This window comes from Phalacrocorax carbo, chromosome 2, assembly GCF_963921805.1.
Source record: "Phalacrocorax carbo chromosome 2, bPhaCar2.1, whole genome shotgun sequence".
Taxonomy (NCBI): domain Eukaryota; kingdom Metazoa; phylum Chordata; class Aves; order Suliformes; family Phalacrocoracidae; genus Phalacrocorax; species Phalacrocorax carbo.
The window spans coordinates 104438859-104459835 of NC_087514.1; the positions used below are offsets into that span (position 1 = coordinate 104438859).

Here is a 20977-nt window from a genome sequence, read left to right on the forward strand (position 1 = left end):
AAGGTAGTTAGTTTCTCAGTTCTAATAAAACATGAATTTTTAAATACTTGCTAGTTTAAAACAAGAATTAAAGTTTATTCACAGCTCCCTTTTTTAATATGTAGTTTACATTACCACACATGTAATTGCTTCTTCCAAAAAACATAAAGCATCATGATAGATCTGTCACATCTGTAATGCTGTCCCAAAACATTGCCTGTAAATTACCTTTCTAACAAATTGAGGTTGCTCATGGCAGTTTCTTCTTTGGTGTTTTTTCAGTCTTAATTCATTTTGAACATGTAAACTCAACTTCTCGAGTAAGAACATTTTCCAGCTGACCTGGTTTGTTAATGTTACAGAAGGTTTTGGCTTTCTTTTTAACACAGCTTTAGGTACTTTACAGCTCATAATCAGAGAATATGAGACTGAACATCTTATTGCTTTTCGGTCTCTATATTTTGTCTGCATGAGTGTATGCTGTGTTCCTTCTAAATGAGAAATAAAATAGCTTTGTCAGCTGAGGGCTTTTTCTAGCTTTTACAATCGGGTGTTTAAAAGAGTTGTCAGACTTATTCTCTTGCTAAATGGAACAATTTGTTGTCTTCAAGGGATGAATCATTTTTCTTTTTCAATGTTAATCATTCTTGCTGTGTAATAAAAGTCTTTAAGTATTTTAAAGATAGCTGCTACGGTAGTGTTTAAACAGTAAACATCCCCTCACTGTATCTTATCAGTTAGATTTGGTATTAGTTGGCATTTTCTTCTGAAGTGTTGTGTTCCATTTGTATCCATCATATAAAATCTAATGTTACAAGCAGAAGTTGTAGTTGCTACATCAGTATCTGTCTTGATCTGAACCAGATTGAAAGTTTCCTCTGTTTAAGCTTTTTTTAAATTGATTTAAAGTTAGTAATGTGTCTAGATACATAATTACTGCTTAAGTACTAATGTGCTTTTTTAACCTATTAATTTGTTCAAGCAAAGGGCTTAAATCTCGGTGCTTCAATGGAAACATAGTATATTTTCCATTTCTTTTGAGAATCCTGGAACATGAAGATGGTAATCTTTGTATTTTTCAGCAGAGTTTGCAATTTAGTCCATGTGTTCAATGATCCTTATTTTCAATGCATGTGACAACCTCTGGTCATGGGAAAAGCATTTTTGGACTGATGTAATTTGATTTGACACAGCAATTCCTAAAGTTTCTACCTGAAACTGTCATCTGTGTTTAGATGTACTAAGCTGGTATGTGGTTCCTTTTTTATTACGGTTTCTTTACAGCTGTCACAATGAAAGAGCCAGCCATTAGACAGCAATGTTTCAGGTAGCAAAAATGTATCGAGACAGGGGCCAATAGAAAAACAGCTTAAATTGTAGATCTAAGAAGCTTGCAAGTTATTTTTCACTTTTTATAAAAGTCATTGCATCTGAGGATAGTATAGCCTGGATTTTTAAATCCAGTTTAAAGGTTCAGTTGTAGAACTCTGGAACAATTGCATATGTAAAGAAATTGTTTTTCACAAGTATGCTTTGTAACAAAATGTCCTTGCTTTCCCTTATGCTGGCAAGTCTCCTGAAAAGATCCAAAAGTAATAGTTTTGAGGTACTTCTTACAGTTGGGGATTTTTTTTGTTAGTATTATTCCTTTTACATAATTTATCTTTTGCAAGAATATAGATTGGCAGAATCCTCAGTAGAAAGTAGCACAGATAAGGAAGAAAAACTAGAAAAACTATTTGCTGCTACTGTCAAACAGGAATAGCTGAGTGAGGCCTGTAGGAAGGTAATAAATGCCCCAAATCCATCTGTTTAGCAGAGGACTGAAGAAAAATGCCACATACTCCATCTTTCTGAAGTCAACAGGAGTGTGATGGGAGTCACCTATGACTCACCTTGGTGAAATTGGCCTATGGAGCACCTTAATCATCTTGGGTCATACACCTTTTTTCTCTTAGGACATCAGAAAAAGAAATGGAATAGGTGGTCTTTGTTACCAAACTTCTATTTTTTTTCTATTTCTTCTCCCTCCTTGCTTGCAAGCTCTCCCTTGAGTTCCCTTTCTCTGGAAAAGGTATTTCATTTACCTCTACCATATTTCCAGTAGAGTAATGGCACAGCGTAGATCTGCATTTAGTTTGATAAACAGAGGGCAGCTTTGACTTTCCTTCCATGCATATCAAGACAAACAAATAAATTAGAGGTGCATTTATGAAGGATTTATGTGATTTTCTTACAGCTTTCTTCTAGCTTTTGGGATTATCAGTGTAAAAGCAGTGGATAAGCAGTCTACAGACTTTTGGTCCGTGTTCATATACAGAGTTTTTCTTCTTGATAAAGCAGTTGTGGCATCAGAAAAGAATTAAGCATATTTTAACTTATGCTGAGATAAGCTGCTTTTAGGAAAAATTCTTAAATATTAGTAGAGAAATATTCACACATAGCTTCTTTCCATGTTCTCTGCCATTCACAAAATAGAGAGGCTGTAGGATCTTCACCTATGTTTTCTCACGTTTTTATTTCTTTCTGAAAGTTCAATGCTGATGCAGAATATAACGTTTTGAAACTCAGCAGGGTAACTCATAGGTATGATTGGCTTTTAATGATGGTTGCAGCAGTTCCAGACTTGTCAGAGCAAATTAGCATGTATGTAGAAGAGTATCAAATCCCCTGCTAACTTTTCAGAACCAAAGGCCAAACAATTACTGAATGAAATGTGTAAATGTTTTGATAGGTTTGCTGTTAATTAGCATAAGCAGACAATCTGGGTAGAATGGGGTTCTGTATATTCCATTCCATTTGTACTGTATTATTTATACACTTTAAAGTTATATCTATCAGGGAATACCTGTAAATATAAGAATACATATTACCTAGGATTTTAATGTCTTGCCCAAGTGATTCTATATAATAGTATAAAGTATGTATAGTATAAAGTATATGTTGTTATATGTTACAATAGTATAAAACATCTATCCCTTTAATTTCATAAGACAGCACTTTTTAAATAATACAGTTTCTTGTTTACAGCTGTTCAAGTTAGTATAATAAATTGTAAACACCTTAAATTGTTACTGTATCATGTATGTGAGTATATATACACACCTAGCTTAAGTTAAACACAAACTAAATATATTCAATTTGAATAGAATGTTGCTAGAGCTCTTAGAGAAACTGCATTGAAGATATTGGGTTTTAATTTGAATTTTCAAGAAGGTCAAGGAAAGTTGAAGCATGTTCTTAATGCTTATTTAAAGGTAATCCAACAATTATGAAGGATTGATACAGAATAGTCTCAGTGGATACACTGACTCTCCACTCTTTGGCAGGTGGATGACATCTTAGGAGAAGGCAGTGATGAAAGTGATAGTGAAAAAAAAAAACCAGAAGAAGAAAGTAAAAAACCTCAGATTAGTGCAACAGAGACTCTAGGAATGAAAACAGATCAGAGACCTGGATCATCGTCATCGTCATCATCGTCAAGTGAACGAAGCTTAACAGGCAGTGTACCCAGGTATGAGTTTTTCAAGTGTAAAAAGAAGCGTTAATGAAGTTTCACTGTGTTCGTGCACTATTCAGCATGCTTTTTGGCAATGCAGTCTTTTTGTTGTTGATAACCTCTGTCAGTAGGTAACTTTTTTGTAACTCTGAAATTGTCATGCAATGTCTGCAATGTTTTGGGGTTGATCTAAGGAAATGGTCATAGTAACTATCTGTTGAGAACGATGGTATTGCCTGCTTTAAAAGAATTGAAGACCACTGAACTGCACTTATCTTAAAGTAGTCTTGATCCTGAATCAGATATATGACCATATCATCTGTAGTGTTACTTTAGGTAAAATAAAGCATGATTTTGGAAAGCTATGGGGTTTTTTCCTCCTGAATTTTGGAGATATTTTTATATAGGAAATTCATTAAAATAAGGCTGTTGAGATGGTTTGCTGCTGTAGTCTCTCAGAAAGAAATGTAAACTTGCTAGTCTCTTCTGCAAAAGGTATTCTAGTATCCCAACATTGACTGTTGAACGACTATTATAAACCAATTTGCTAGTAAACTAGAACTTGCTGAAATAAGCATATATTTTAAATATGTGCAGCCCATTAATAGTTTTTAACCTTAACAATGTATAGAGAGAAATATAAGATGAAGACTATAGCAGTTGTAATTTAGAATTGCTGGGATCGTCATCCTGTACCACAAAGTGTTAAAAGTGCAAACATGACTCAGATGTGCATCATAGTTTCCTTCTGCTCTCATAGCCAGACTCTGTTCTCACTTATAAGAATTTAAGCTCTAATATCTTTTCCTTAATGGAGGATATTAGTAGGACTTGAGCAACTTCTTTACATTACTTTAACTTTTATGAACTTTGTTCTAGCGCACAAAGAATGTATGAGAGAAATTGCAAAAACCACCACAGAACACTATTTATAAATATTCATGAGGAGATTTTGATTGGGGCAGCAAGGTTGATGTATGTCAGGAGTTTATTGGAGAAAGAGCTACATAGGAGGCTTGCTCAGGCCTTTCAGTTTATCATGGTATGTCTAATCATTGAGCATCTTCAGAAAAATATCAGTCTAAAAGGTATAAGACTTTAATCTGTCTCTCATAGCTAGAAGAAAAATTCCCTCCTAAATGAGGTTTGGAAGAAGAAAGGCAAGCCAGCGATGAATGTTTTTAGAATACCATTTGAAGTAGTAAAGGCATGGTGGTGGCATGTCACTGTTAATTAATCCTAATGCTGTGATATTTTGTTGTGTAGAAAATGAACCAAATTCTGAAAAACAAAAGGCAAAAAGAGTCATAGTAAGGAATATTGCTTAAGGTTATTGCTAAATGCTATTCCCCACGTATGGTTTACAAAGACAGAGATTATACATTTGTAATTAGCTTTATATAGGAAGGTTCATAAGTAAGCTTGGCGGTACTTCTGTATTCAGATGCCATGTGGAGGTCATAGTGTTAATGCTAGAAAAAAAAAGTATTTGAGAGGGCTTACTTAAGTAACTTTTTTCTATTTTTGACCTTTCTGCCTCTTAAGAGTTTCCTTGTCATTGTGTTAAACTGCATCTGGGATTGAACCTGGATGGAGTGCTTGAAAACATACTCGCAAAGTGCTGGTTCAGGTGCTGACCCAGTGTCTGCTAGGCAGAAAATCCTGCTTGATAGAAAGGAGCCTCTGCCCATCATCCTAATTCCATTCTAAATGTGAATTGATGTTTTTGTGGTCAGTGTTGTATGTGCTAAAGAGACACCATACCAGATGGGTAATGTAAGAATAGTTGTTAAACAGCAGGATTAAAATGTCCATGACCAACACAAATACTAGCTACAGTTTCTGGGGGCCACTTCTCTAAGACCTAAATGCTACACAAGCATATACATCCCAAAAAGATTTTAAGTTCTTGTTCTGAAAATTTGAGTCTTTGGGGTGTTAGGAGCATAATGATGCTGTAATTGTATCTAATAACTGTAAATTATTTCTGCTCTGTCATCTAGCTAGAAGTTGTGAGTTATTTGTTACCATGAAACACTATCACCTCTTGCCACATTAAAATACAGAGGCTTTGTATTCTAAAGGCTAGTCCCATCTATTCATTATGTAAATCAACCCTGGACCAGCTATTCACATCATTATTTCACAACTTATGATCACCATGATTCCATATTTTAGTCATTAATGTTTCCAGAAAACAAAAGATACACAAGAGAAAGGCAGTCCAAATATGATCCAGTACTCGTGTTCTGGTTCAGCTCATTTCTAGCAGAGGTGAGGGCTGCAGAGACTGCAGGTTCCTGGTAAGCAATGCTCCATGGCTCCATTGCACCTTTCCAGTAGTTACTGACACTGGAACCATAGCACTTTTAAGATAGAAATACAGCACTGCTGTTCAATATTAGTCTTGAGTCTTGAAATCTATAGAATACCTTGATCATTTCTTTGGTGCCAGATCTAAAATTCTCATGGGTGGAGAAAATGTAATCTTGGAGAAACCTAATACCTACTTTTTGAGAGAAGGAGAGGAAATGCAGCATCTTTCCTACATCCATTTACTTCTTACTTTTGTAGGTACTATAGAGTTAGGTTGCAATTTGACAGCCTGGAGTTGTTTTAAAATCCTAGCTGCTTATGCAACTTAATAAAATGCTTGCCTTTATCTCACATGTCATGGTAAAAGGGTACTGCATAGACCAAACAATGAATGTGACTTTCATACTGTGTAAAAAGATGAAATAGAAATTAGTAAATTTAAAAAATCCTTCATACTATAAACATTTGATCAGCCTCTTGTGATTATGACCTGCATAACAATAAAAATAGACTTGCAGCTTTCAGTTACAAAACCTAAAGGAGGTAAACAAGCTTTTATTCTTAAATAGTCTTGATCTTTGTGTACATAGTATTTTTCTGAGCTGCTTATCTTTTTTTTTTTTAAATAAATGAATTGCTGTTTAGCACTCTGATCCACCTTTTGTTGAAGCAGAGAGGAGCCTGACTTCAGCAGGAGCTGGACCTGAGCCCCTCAGAATTCTACTAAAATTTTCTACTTAAAATGAAATTCCACTTAATGTAGTTGAAACATGTCACGCATGAAACTACTTGCTCTAAGTCATGAATAAGGAATTATAAATCACGAAAGTGCACAGTTGTTTTAATAAGTGTTAGTAAGAATTAATGATACATAATATGAAAACTTTTGAGACTAGTACAAATAAAATTTGTGAGAGAACAGTGTTTAGCTTCCATAGCTCAGTATATACCTAGCAATAAGAGGAGTCAAATTAGGTGAGATATTTCAAGCTTTAAGTTGTCAGTGCACAGTTTGCTTTATTTTCCAAGTGCATTTTGATTTCACTCTGCTGTCTCCACTGAGACTTGAGTGATGGTGAACATATTTGCAGTTCTCTTATTTCCCCTTATCTTAAACTTGCATATTGGGAAGTAGCTGCCATAAGAATGCATATTGAACAAATATATTCCATGTTAGTTTGCTTTAATACTGGTCTTTGTAGGAAGAGGAAAAATCAGGTGAAAGGCTGTGACAGTCTTAAAAGAATATATTTGGTATAAGGATGGACAGGCACATGAAACAAATAATGCCATTGAGAAAATCAGCCAAGCAATATGTCAGAGGCTGGGGTTTAGCCTCTCTGTTTTTAAATCCTGGACATTTCTAGTGGAGTTGTGAAGCCCTGTGCAGCAAATGTGTGCTATGTGTCTGACTTGCCTATTTTCTGATGCAAAGCAGACTTCAAAAATATTTGATAGAAATGCTTCAGTTGTATTACTGAAGCTAGGAAATTAGGTGCACTTCATTTAATAAATTGAAATGTCAAAGGAATTGGGGCAACAAAACAGGAATCTGAGATGTGCAGTCTCTATTGCTGTCTTCCAGTGGCATGCCATTTATCTGTGGCATATGATCTTCTATAATACACCTAAAATATCTCTTAAGATATTGGATGTGTTTATTGGTGAGTGGGAGTTAGCAGGGAAAAAAAAATCACATAATACTGATTTAGTTTCTGAGTACTTATGTTCATATGAGATGATGAACTGATAGTCCAGAGGAACCCTTCTGTTTCTGTGTTCATATGTTCTAGTGCAGGGCTTGCAGTCAGGTCCTAATTCTTGAGGGAAATGACATGATGGGAACCTTCAGATTTTTGAAGGATAGCTCATGCTGCAAACACGCTGGTATACAATATCTCTTTACGTGCCTCACTTGTGCCTGAGGAATTATGGTCCAAGCAGAGAGTACTTTAAACTGAAGTAAAAAATAATAATGTATTTCATTTACCTATGCTGTAATATTAGTTTTCATAGGATTAGTATGTTGTCATTTTTAGTAACTTAAGTAGGAAACTGAACTTTTGTAGCACTGTTCTATTTGCTGTTAATAGTCACTGATATGGAGAGTCTTTCTCAGAGGTCTCCAGTTTCTAGTAAATGTAAGGGCTTGTTATACTGTGGGAAGTTGCAGAGAAGTGAAGGAGTGGCAGCTGCTCCTTTGCAGGGAAGACAGTTTGGGTGTTGGGACTGCTGAAAGCTTCCAGGTACCACACCACATGTGAGACCTTCCTGAAGCACAGGGGGTTGGAGGCAGCTTGGTTGGTTTTGCATCCATCTGCTGCCAAAGCACTGTTCACAGCACCTCCATGGGCCTTTGCAGCTTGGTGTTTGGTAAAGGGCAGTTTTCTGGTGCGGGGAGGTGGGTCGGTTTTTTGTTCTGTTTTTTTTTGTGCAGGTTGTCCACCAACATGAGACCTTCCCCCAGGGGTGAGCAGGAATGAGGAAGAAAGGTTGCAAGCATGAAATGGATTGATGCAGTGATACAATGAACTGTTTGAGTGGATTATTTTAGTCATGAAAGGTTACAGCTAAAAAGTATGGCAGTTATTTGAAGTATGCTCGTAAACCACACTTGTGTCTGTCTATTGTTAAGCAGTTCAGTTAACTTTGTTTAGACTTCATGTACATCGGACAGGTTTGATCATGTATTCACGGAAGACCTGTATGGATTTTTAATTTGATTTTCATAGGTTTTGTTCAGGTTCCCAGTGCGTGCTTTTTAAATAAACTTCTTTCTAACTGCTCTCAATTCACAGTGCCAAGGCCAGGTTTTTTTAAAGTGTGTCGTTCCAGTCTTGGTAATTTCAGCTTGTATAAATCTGATGTCAGGTCTAATGGTTGCTCTGCTGAGAATTCCTTTATTTTGGAATGGATATGTCAATACATGTGTTAAGATATTTTTTTCAGCTTAAGAAGGAAGTATTCTCCTCTGAGTAACTAGTGAGAAGAAATCTAATAACTAGAAGTGATATCTATTAGCAACAAAACTTTGCTTGCAGAATTGGATCCTAGTTTACAAAAGTATAGCTCAGTGATGTATAAAGTGATGTAAAAGACGTATAGGATGTATATGGTACTTTATGCTTGGACTTTAGCTTATTTTCAAAACATCTGAAATGCCTTCTGCTTCTGTACATTTGCATTGAGTTTCTGATACGTATTTCTTACTGAATTCTAGAAAAGCATTTTAAGTTATTTTGCTACAGAGTAGTATTGATCTGAAGTCTTTCAGGGAGCCTCCAGTCTTTGAAACTCTATGTAGAATAAGTCTTTGAATTTGCTGAACTAAAGTAAATTATTTCACTCATTTCTGGCTGTCTGGTCAGAAGAGTCTGCATATTAAAGCTGCCCTTTGAGTTCTTCCATAACAGGTTTTGTCAATCTGTCTATTCTTTGTTGTCCTAATGAATGAGAAGAGTGGTTTAATTTGAAGTACAGCTGTGTTAAATGATTCATAGAACTTCAGCTTTCTATAGAAAGGGCTTGCTAGTTCATAATCAAGGAAAACAGAGCTCAGAATCTCAAATCTTTCAATTGTCTTCTCTGTACTCATTTGGTAGACTTCTAAAAGGAACAGTGATATATTATGTACTAACATAAGAATGTCTTAGATTCTTTTAGGTGTTCTCTTTTATTTCAAATATAATAACATTTCCTTTCAACAGCCACTCTGCTAGAAGACAGAAATTACAGTTTTGCTTGCTTTCTTGCTGCCAGAAAAGAGTGCTGCAAACTCCTGTGCAAGATTTTGTTGGTGACACCTTTCATCCTAATCAAATCAGTATACTCACTGTCACTATCTTTCTTCTAGATCCCAGTCTTGAGACACTCAGCTTTGAGAATCCTGGGACCTAAGTTTTTACAGCTCAGTGCTTCCCAGGCTGTCAGCCCTGCATTTGTAATTCATAGTCCTCTGAAAATTTTTCAAAAACAATTTCAGAGACAATCTATTGAAAACATTTCAAGGAACTAACTGGTATATCGGCCAAAGTCTTGTTGAAAGTACCCTTAATAGCCAACAGCACATCTCAAATATGGCTGGAAAAATAATTGTAGAAATTCAAGCATTTTGCCAAAGAATAGTGGTCCTCTGTTTTCATAACTAAGCAACTCATTGCATTGTTTCATGAGTGAAGTCTCAGTGTTATTACACTATTAGAGATGAGTTCTGGAAGACTACAATGATGCAAGTATACTGTTCATTTGATGTTTACAATATAGAAAAGGTGAAGATCTAAATTTAGAGATATTGGTGGCTTAAAGTCATCCTTTCCTGCTTCCCGGCTCACTTGTTGCATCAGCCATGGCTCACTTAATTGTCAAGCAGTCTGTCTGGTGAAGAACCACTCTGTAAGGTCACCCTAGAGAGAACACATTGTGTGAAGTTAATTTTAAGAATTAAATATTTCATTAGCTCCTTTCCCTTGAAGTAGATTTTATTTAAGGGGATTTGGCTGACTGCAAAATGAAAAGGGGATTGATATTTCTGTATTTGGTCAACACTTGGATCAAGTTCAAGAAAACATGCTTAATTCTGGAGAGAACAAGTCTTAAATAATTATTTGCCATTGTAGGTAATTGGAAAATTTTATTTGAAGAAAAATTTAACGTTGTGCTCTCATTGGTATAACTTTTCACAATTAATTGCTTCAAATGTTTAATCTGAATCTCTGTGGTGTGTGGTTATGCTGAACTAAAGTTTCTGGAGCAGTAGAGTTTAGTCATGCATAATACTAAGGTAATTTTGTAAGTCTCCTGTTCAGATCTCACTCTACAAGAACTGGAGTTAATTACTGGAATTGTCTCAAACTGTAGTACAAGCCCATTTCTAAAACTGCACTGTGGTTTTGGCTGTGGGCCTGCCATGTCAATGACTGTGGGATTACAGAGGAAAACATCTCATCTTAAAGACTGAGTTCCCTCAAAACACGTTACACCTTTCTTTGTACTGCAGAAGCAGCATTTCAGTTAAGCATTGGTGAATTAGGATGAATCTTGCAGCTTATTTGAGCAGTTTAAGATATCTGCATGGAATTACAATTGCTGGAAAGCAAGAACAGCCCATTTATTGATGTTGGCAATGAGATAACAAATCCACAATCAAACAAAATGTGTTTGATAGGAGCAGCAGCTCATTATTGTTCCTTGATGTAGTTTGGTAAACAAATGCAATTTTCCTACTTGAATACTACATGTTAATTAACATCTTGCTTTATTTTAGTGAGGTCCAGTAAGTCTCCTCACCGAGTAGGGGGAAAAAACAGACCTAAACTCCACAAAATTAAAGATCCGTGACAGGCAACCACCTCCTCTCCCAGCTGTGGGAAAAGCTGATTTGCTTTAAGAATTTGCAGTAATAGATGGCATTTATCAGCTTGAAGGTACTTCCCTGGAAAACCTGTTCTTAAGGTGGAGCGTGTAAAAGGAAGCTCAGTGTAGATGATGTGATGGCTCCAGTTTTAGATTGTTACACTTCTGAAGTTTCAAGTTATTGGGAAAATTGAGTTTGTTTCACTGCGAACATCCAAATTTGTCTCTGTAATTATTACTGTGATTAGTCTAATTTCTTATAAATTCAGTCTAATTCAACATCCTAAATTCAACATCTGAGAAGAAAAAAAAACCCCATGTTTCAGGTAATGAGAATATGGTTAATATTTGTTTTTTGTAACAGGAAATTCTGATTAAAAATTTTGCAAGGTTACCGCAAGTGCTTTTGACTTGGGTGTTTAAAACTTAACTAATATGGGTAATACAAGACCTGAACTAGCTAGCATGTTTCAAGTCTGTACAGTACTCTTCTGAAGAGTTTAAGCGGCTATTCAAGGAGGGTATTTTGAGGCATTAAGAATTGAAACTTCCAACTTCCTTTTCCCAAAATTGTTGATTGAATTCAACTTCCAAATTGGAAAATTTTGTTGTTGTTTTCTGGTGGTACAATATTTTCCTGATATAATGATAGTTCTCATACTTACAACAAGGTAAGAGTATGTTTAAATGACTGAATGTCCTTGGGTTTCCAACAGTTTGGAGGTAAACAGACTCTTTAGGTAGTACGCATAAGCAATTAAAAAAATTACTGCAGCTTCAGTTAGGTCTTTTTCCAGAAGCAATGGTGAAACACTCCAGACTGAAATCCAGGATCAGCCTCTAAAGACAAGCGCTCCTCTTGGCAGCACATCTTGCTGTTTTTGCCTGAGCTGGCTGTTCTGCAGAATTTTAATGTCACTTCTGTTTGGAAGTGATTTTGATGAAGACACTAAGAAGGAAGAGGGCTTTCATTTAGTTTCATACGTTTTCATTTAGGAGTGGTTTTACTTGAAAGCTCTCATAAGACAAAATTGATTCTAGGGCAATAACAGCTTTTTCAAGCAGTTTTAAATAAATCAATGTTTCCTACAAAGGTGATTTTTTTCCTTTTTTTGGTTGTTTTTTGTTTGTTTGTTCTAGTCCCAAATGCTCGACCCTCTGTACTATGTTGAAGCAACAACTCACTTTCACTGATTGCCAGCTAGAAAATTGTAGATCCTTGTTCCAGAAGGTTGGATAAATGGAAACCAAAAAAAAAAAGCAGAAGGCATTGATAGATCCTTAAATTAAACAATAAAATCAAACACAGGAAATGAGTGGTTGTTGATACTATGGTTTTTTTTCTTCACACAGAAAATTTTTTAATTAATATACATTTTCTTTTAAAGAAAACATATTGAAGTACCTATATGGTATCTATCCCCCTATTCACCTCACTTATTCATACTGTTTCTGAATAGTATGTTAGAATATATTCTCAGAGTATTCCTGATTACCTTTATTTAAGGTTGCAATGAAATATGGATAAAAAACTAAACTGCTGATGTACACACAGTTGTCGTGTGAAAATATATTCTAGTGGTGTGAGGAGGTAGGCAGCAAAGCGTTACTGCATACTTATTAAACTGCAGCCTGGTAAAGATTCTTTTCATGTTGGGCAAATATCTAAAATACTTACTCAACCTGAAACTTTTTGCTATTGTACCAGCTAGAAACCGCACTGCTGTACTGCCTACGAGCCTGTTAAATTCCAAGTCCTTCTGGACTTATGTGGCTAAAAAGGGCCAAAAATCAAACTGGGCAGAATGGAGGCTTTAGCAGGTGATAAATTGTTGTGATGGAAGGCTTTTGTCTTCGCAGAAACATTTTAATAGGTAGGATCAGTAACATTAAGTTGCCTGATCCTTCCTTCTTGCAGAACTCCATTTTACTGGCTTTAAGTTTGCCAGGCATAAACTGCTAGAGCTAAAATATTTTCAGACATGCTCTGTGCTCTACACTTCATTGCTTTTGGAAAAATGAAGTAAAAAACTTTCAGCCATTTAAACTGGGGGGAGAAAGTTTTAAAAAAATTTTTAAAAGGCAGAACACACTAGTTTTCCAGTGTTTAAAAAACTGTTTGTGGCTTGGTAAGCCTTGATTTTGGAGTGCTGGATCTCAGGTGACAGGTTGCATATGTATCAAGGATGTGCCTTTTTCAGTCCCTCTTGAAAATTGTCCAAATGTGACAAAGTTCCAAGTACGTGTGTTTCTCCCAACAGTTTGTTAGGATGTGTTAGCCCATCCTTATTCACGTTTTATGTGATTAGTAAAGTATTTTACACCAAGTGTTTCCTGCTGGAGAAACTAAAAGTGCTATAATCCGGAACACTTAGGTAAAGATGTGTCCTAAAACCCAAGAGTCCTTCAGCTGTAATCTTTGATTAGCTAAGGATCTGATTAGTCAACATCTTCAAAGGTTCATTAGGGTTGCTTCAGGCAACTGAAGTGCATCCCATCAATGTTTAACCACATTAAGTAGTAAGAATATTATTTATTTTGGTAGTTGATACTTTTGTTTCAAATATACTGTTAAGGTTGATTCTTAGCTTTTTATCTTTGTGTATCTCATGTGCCTGGTAAAATTGACCTCTCCAAATTTATGTATATGCGAACCAATCAGTCTATCCCTATTTTTCTCAGAGAAAAACAGTTTGGGGAGATAGACATTCAAAGTTGGTGAAATAAACTACACCTACTAAGGTAAATCTCATCCTTTGGTACTTCTTCTATCTGTTTTAAGGCACAAAAAAAAATTTAAGAGCAAACTGTGCAAAGGATAGCTATATTTGAAAAGAGGTAGTTATAGCCTGTACTTTGTTTCCTTTGAGTAGCTTTGCTTCATGTGATTGAAGTGAAAGATGGTCCAAGCTCTTAAGCAATTCCTTCCTTAGAGGAATCTGTATGATAAAGCTTCAGTATATACTGGTGAGTTATTCTAAGTGTCTTTACTTGTTGATCTCTGCAGCTTTAACTGGAATTTGAAAATTAAATGGATTTTTAAGCAGAGAGGTTCAACAGTATTAGAATGTAATTACAAATGACTAGAAAAGTCAGACAAACTCAACTGCTATAACACCATATTGAAAGCAATTTATAATTATCAGTAGAGATTTAGAAGATGCAGAAGGAGAAATCAAGAGAGCTGGAAATCCTGCTCCTAAAATTGCATCTACTTGGCAGCACGCTTCTGTTTATCATGCCTCTTACTATCTTTAAACCAGGTTTCTTTTTAAAGATGTCATTTGACTGTAATCATACTTCTAAAAATCATTCTTATGCTATGGCCTCGCAAATGATATATTATAATGCATTGTGCTTCATTTGCAAGTGTGAGTGACATTGAAGTTTGCTAAGCCAGTCTTTCTTTTCAAGGACTACTTGAAGACTTGTACAATAGAGACAGTAACTTTTTTAATGTCATAAGTCTAAGTTCGCATGCATACTTTCACCGAACTATTGCCTCTTAAAATTTCGTTTTGATGATATGGAGGGTTATACTATACCTGCTTAAAACAAAGAAAAGCAATCATCTTAAATAACTGCCTGAAAGAACTTCACATTTAAATTTTGCCATATATTGCTCAGTGGACTTGAATCATTGTAGAAGCAAACCCATAGGCTTTGTAACAAATCAAGAAGCATTTCCACTGTATTTATATTGTTTAAAGCTTTTTCTTGGTTTTAATTGTCATTTGTCTGTTAAATAACTGCAAGTCTTTTGGTCTGTGTCTGACAGTGCAAGTACTGTAACAGCGTGACCAGAAAGAGAGAGTTCTGTCTCCTCATTAATGAGGTTAAACATCATTGGTTTTCCTTGTAAAATGATGAATTATTCTGTAATTAAGTTAAAGCTCTTACAGAATATAGTTTTTAAGCTGTCTTATTAGAAAAACCACTTGCTTTTTTTCCTTCTGATTATTAGGGCGAAATGGAAGATCCAGCATGGCTTCTGTCCCGAGGAAGCTGTCAGCTGCAGGCAGTGCCTGTCTGCGTGTTTCCTCAGAGGGGAAGGGGAGGACAGAGGGCTGAGGTGGTTTTAGTGTGGTGGTGTTTTTGTTGTCGGGTTGGTTTTTTCCCCCCCGCCCCCAACCAACCATCTGAGATCATTTTGTTAGAGCAAAACTATATTTCGTGTCTGCAGTGACCAGAACAACTGTGAGGCTTGTTAGTTACTTCAGGCTTGGAAAACAAGTTACTACTCTGACTGCTTGCTGCTCTTCAGTGTCTCCTCATATCAGAAAATTAACAGTTATCTTGTCTTCAAGAGAAGTATTGTTATGGGCAAGTCGTTTAGTCAAGTGAGGGGAAAGGAGTGCTTCCTGCAGGGAGGGACTGCAGAAAACTATCTTCTTTGTGTCAGCCTAATATTATGATGTATTTCCACTGGGAAGACCTCTGCCTTCTAAAAAAAAAAAAAGGGTTACAAAACAGAGTTTATCTGGAACTTAACTTTTTCCTCTCCAGTGAGGTTTGTCAGGCTCAGCAAAGAAGGTGATTTCAGGTGACTTAGGGAGTTAAATATGTTTTTCTATGCCTTTATAGACACACACACCCCTCCATGAAAACGTTGAAGGATCTTTTGGCTTTACATTTGTGTTATTCTTCTATTTGAAAAATATATACACTGAGAAATTTAGAAGTTTTCAGAATTTGGCCAAAATAGATGCATAGAGAAATTTAGTTTGAAAACAGTTTTTTTTGTTAAAGGTTTAAGGTGTTAACGCTACTTCAACACTGCTTTACTGACTGAGTTGTCTTTTCTTAAGATTTAGAGGAACCTTTTTGACTTTGAGGGAATCATGTTGCTCTTTTATGCACAATATTTGAAACAAGGATGCTGGCAAAATAGCAACAATATTCAACTCGTTTCCTGTGCCTGAATTATGTTGTTTATCTAACTTGTTCACTTGTATTTTCTTTGTTGGATGTACAGGAGGAGTTGTAATGCTTCACAGATTGCTTTACACAGAGGTTTCAAAATTCTATTGCTGTGAAAGGTTTATACCCAGCTTTCTCTGCTTTGTTCTGTATAATCTTCTTAGAAAGTTTTTACTAACAGAAAGGTCTCTGTAGGTCTTTCTGTGCCAAAAACTTTATTTTCAAGTTTTTTTAATATTAAATTAAATTAGGTCTTCAGTATGCTATAATGAGTGCCCTGTAAAACTAAAGGGTGTTTTTCTCCTCCAACGCTATGAGGTATAGCTATGTTATGCTATTCCTGGGGGCCTAACTTTAAATCATATGGAAATGGTAGCTTGAAAAATGGGTATATGTTAGTTTTATCAGGGTTTTGCGGCATTGGTATGCCAATAGCAGGTGAAGGTGCAGAGATGAGTTTTCTGTACCTTGTAAACTACAGGTGGATGGAAAGATGCTGAAAGTTATTGGTAGGTAGATGTGGTCTAAGGAACATAAATGTGTGGTGCTATTTTATTTGATAGTATTTTAAAAAAAAGCCAGTCATGCCTGACTAAATATTTCTTAATCAATTATATTTCTATTTAAAAAAAGGGGGGGGAGAAACCCTAAAATAATTAATTTCCACAAGCGAAAGGCTATCTGGAAGACCTGCCACAAGAGGACAACAGTGTTAGGGAGGTTGGCAGTGAACATTTCTTTTTAGGAAGACTGTATGGAGTGCTCTAATACTAGTAAAAAACCTCAAAATTATCATGTTAGTGAAAAATATTTTTCCTCTTCATTTGTTATTATATGCTGTCTGATTGAGGGAACTATTCCCCAGGGGAGTTTTTGAGTTATAAGCTATACCATTTTGCTTGGCTTTCAGAGAGAAGTTGTCTTTCTATTAATATCTTAAACCTTTAGAGTGGGTCTCTGTCCTTCACTTCCAGCTTTTGTGTTTAGTTTTCTTCTGTTGCTGTGGTAAAGAATCTTCTTTTTTCCCCCTGATTTAAAAGAAGTGTAAGCTTTATGATCTCATGTGGGAAAATTCATGTGGACCAGTCTAAAAACTCATAAATCGTAAAGTATCATTAGAACTACTCTGGCTGTTTAGCAAATAAAACTAGCAAAAGCATAAAATAAAATTGACCATAATTGGAGTATAATTTATTTCTGTTGCTTTTGAAGAATCTTCTGTTTTATTTCTATATATCATTCAGCTATAAAAAAAAATAATTTATAACAGTACCGCTTGATAGGCTATCACTTGAGCTACGCAGCATTTGGCTCTTTTATATGCTATCAAATCACCTTTTTAGCTATGATTTTATTACTTTAGGTCATACTCCAAATGTACTAATATTATGACCAGGCTGCATTATAATAATGTATAACAAAAATGTCTTTGTTCAGAAAATTCTAATACCCTCCAGTGTACAAGGGTGTTCACAAAATGTAGGTTATATTCTCTGTGGACCTATTGGATGTTTTTCTTTTTACACTTGGCTAACCTCAGATCTGGTGATTTCCCAGGGGTCATGCTTCCAAAGTTGGTGTAAGCCAGGCAAGCATTAATGACGATTATGTTATGAGGTGAGGAGTAGAGATTCTTGGTGGATTAAACCAAGAGTACCGGAGTTGTGTGGATGTATGATTTCTCTTACATTTCTTCAAAAATAAATCAGAGAAGAAAGAAGTTTTGGGAAATGAAGCAGCAGCCTCTGTATGTAGTAGGTACCCAGCTCTCAGCAGAGAAGCAAGTGGTGGTAGTAAGCATGTACTCTGGTACTTACAGGTTGTGTCTACATCAGTGTTTTAGCCCAGATAAGGAGCGTGCCTTTGAAACAATGCTTTGGTGTGCCTTCCCAAGGGGTCTTGGAGTTCACCCTTTCCTTTAAGTCAGTCTAAGCTGGGATTCAACTCTAAGACCTTTCCTGCTAAGCTCCAGCCTCTAATGCACCTTCAGGCCACAGGATGAGCTTATAGCTCATCTAAAGTAAAACTCTATTTCTGTCTTAATTAGCCCTATGGCCCATGTGCATAAATACAAAATATATTTTATCAGTATGTACAGTGTCAACAGGGCAATAGTATATGTCACCTGGAATATTATTCCATTTAAACTTTTGTATCCTTCCAGGGTTGGATTCCTTTTCTATCACTTTTGATAGTCTCTTATACCTAGACAGTGACCACAATTTTGCATTATTTCTTCTTGATCACTTAAATGTTGGGAAATTGCAGTACACTGCTTTATTTTAAAATTTCAAGTGGTAAATTACTTAAATTACAAGAGTGGCACTGATGAATGGCAAAATCAGCTATATAATCAAATGAATGCATGGCTTAGTTTTATATAAAAGCACTCAATTAAGTAGATGAGACATTCATATCTTCAAGCTTGTTAATGAATTTAATGGCCTAAATTTTCAAGCTGTTACTAAAAATACACCTACTACAACTTCAGTTAAGTTGCAGATTAAGTTACAGTTATGTTTCCAGGTGCTGATTAGTCTTGTTGGTACACAGTGTGCATGTGGATACCTGAGAAAATTAATCTGAGTATTCAGTTAGTTGGGGCCAGTAGTGGTTGCAGTTCACCTCAGGTTTTTTCAGAGAAGTTTTCTCTGCACTTCTACAGTTGGCTTTATTCCTGTATTATGTTGTCTGTAAGAACCTACTGTTGTCCATTTACACTGAAAAATTATAATTTGTAATAGAAAGTAATCTTTTGGCTATGTGTATTAATTGTATTTACAGCCTGCAGGAAGTCTTAAAGATTAAAAGCTGCAATAATTAAAAGTCCGTTCTCCATAAACTAAGTTCTTTAGCATGCTTACCTCAGAAAGCAAGCAGCCCATCCAGAATTTTGATTTATCCAACAGAAACTAGAGATCAAATTCATGTTGTTTGTACATAAATGGGCTTCTAAGCAGATGTCAGCATTGCTCCAGAAGAGGAATATCTGTCACAAAAAGTAGCCATATAAGTGATTTTTGTACTTGTAGAAGATCCTTGATTTTGAGTAAGGCATGAAACTGGACCTAAGTCTTGATGGCAAAGAAACTGAGAATCAGTACTTTGCTCATTCATTCAAATACATGTGTTGCACTCTTCCTGCTACCATATATCTTCTGTATCAGTAACCAGCTGGGCTGTGTCCTGAGATGAGAAAAGAGTGCTATAACTGCCACATTTGTATAGTTATGCTTTTATTTTGAAATTTACTTTTGGACAAAGCTTAATTATCTGTAAAGTATACAAACACTTTCTTATACTGGAATATTGTTTTATGAAAGCAAGTTAAATGTTGACTTCATTATTTCATACATACTAGGCTTGATTATAGTGTCATCTTACAAATCTATCTGACAGTGGCAAAGCTGCGTTTTATTTCTAGCCCTCGATCTGCTTGGATCTAGAATTTAGATCTTTCTGAAAAATGTTAGATTTTGTTTTCACAGGGCTAGTACTCCTTGCTGGAGACAAACTTGCAGTGACGGCCTCTTTTTCTGACCTCTCTGTTGGCATCTTTCTCACTGTGGCTTAGGATTTCATAGACAGCAGGAAATGAACGCTGTGAGCAAACAGTCAGGGAAGAACCTCTCAGGCAGTTTGTACTATCTTTGGTCCTGGATATGTGAGGTGCCGATGCATTGAGAAAATCAGAAAGCTGAATGTGTACAGATTCATTTATTCACTCTGTTCTCTGTAGCATCTTAGTCATGAATTACCATAATTTCAGTGTTTTCAATGGTATAATGTTGTGTGTTCTTGCTTGAAATTGTGTTTCATAGACATACAGAAATGCAGGCACAAAACTAGATATTTGCTAGAGAAGTCCAGATTAAGAAAGGAAGTATTTCACTTGGAAAGCAAGCTCGTGGAAGTTTGTGCTCCTTGGATTCTGTAGGATTTTTTTCCAGAAACCTTGAGTAGCCCCTGAGAAAACTTTCTCCTCTCCAGAAGTTTGGAAGGAGCTCCCCTCCAAATTCAGAATGAGGACAGATAAGACTCTGGAAACTTTTCCAGCCACAGGAAGCCATTCCTGTTTTCTGTCTTTTCCATGATCTTCTGGTATCATGAGTTGTTAGGGGAGAATGAATTTAATTTTTCAGTCTGTTTGCCAAGATAGGTCTGTTAATATCCTGTCTTCATAATGTATAGCCCAGGTTTGTTTAGTTGTGGTCCTTTTTTCTCTGTGAGAGCTGATGCATCAGTCTGTAAGACACTAGAGACTATGCAATGATTGATTATGATTGGCATATCCATGTCTGGGATGTAATGGATGGGTTTGAGTGGTATTAGAGACAATGGAGGATGAAAATTATGGGAAAAGTAGATATTACAGCAAGTTATCTAGCTGTCTGCCCATCTCAGTGCTCTAGTGCTGCTGTAGAGGTAGGGCTAGCATGCTGCTCTTTTTCCAGAAGATTTGGAATGTGTTTGGGTGGAAGACAGGGAGAACAGGCAAGGGCAAGGAACCGCCAGAGGTGAATGCTGTCTCCTGAAGTCTGCTGGCCCCCAGATGAGCACCAAGGTGCGCTCCTATAACAGGAGATGAATGATTTCATATCTCTGCAAGTCTAATCTAGCATTTGTTCAGCATCAGGCTCTTCACATGATCATAAAGTTTCTGGTCATTCATGACAGAAGCATAAAATACTTACGTGTAAGACAGGAGTTCTCAAATGGGCTGGAGAGGCAAGGTGGTAGTGCTGCAGTTTTTAGGGTCTTCAAGGATGAAGACTCAGCAACCTTTCTGGGCAACCTGTGCCAGTGCTTAATCACTGTCACAGTGAGAAAGTGTTTCCTGATGTTTAGATGGCACTTCTTATGTTTCAGTTTGTGCCTGTTGCCTCTTGTCCAGTCACTGGGCACCACTGA

At 36.2% G+C, this 20977-nt stretch overlaps 1 protein-coding gene across 3 annotated transcripts in view; it reads left to right on the top strand.

The window, feature by feature from the left end:
• Window positions 1–20977, top strand: part of CTDP1 (CTD phosphatase subunit 1) — a 121288-nt gene that overhangs the window by 78808 nt on the left and 21503 nt on the right. For 2 of the 3 annotated variants that reach the window (XM_064443738.1, XM_064443740.1), the window contains one exon: window positions 3309–3493. The exons of the other annotated variant lie outside the window; for it this stretch is intronic. In XM_064443738.1, the coding sequence (XP_064299808.1) occupies window positions 3309–3493 (185 nt within the window). The remainder of the gene's footprint in view (window positions 1–3308; window positions 3494–20977) is intronic. 3 annotated transcript variants of the gene reach the window in all.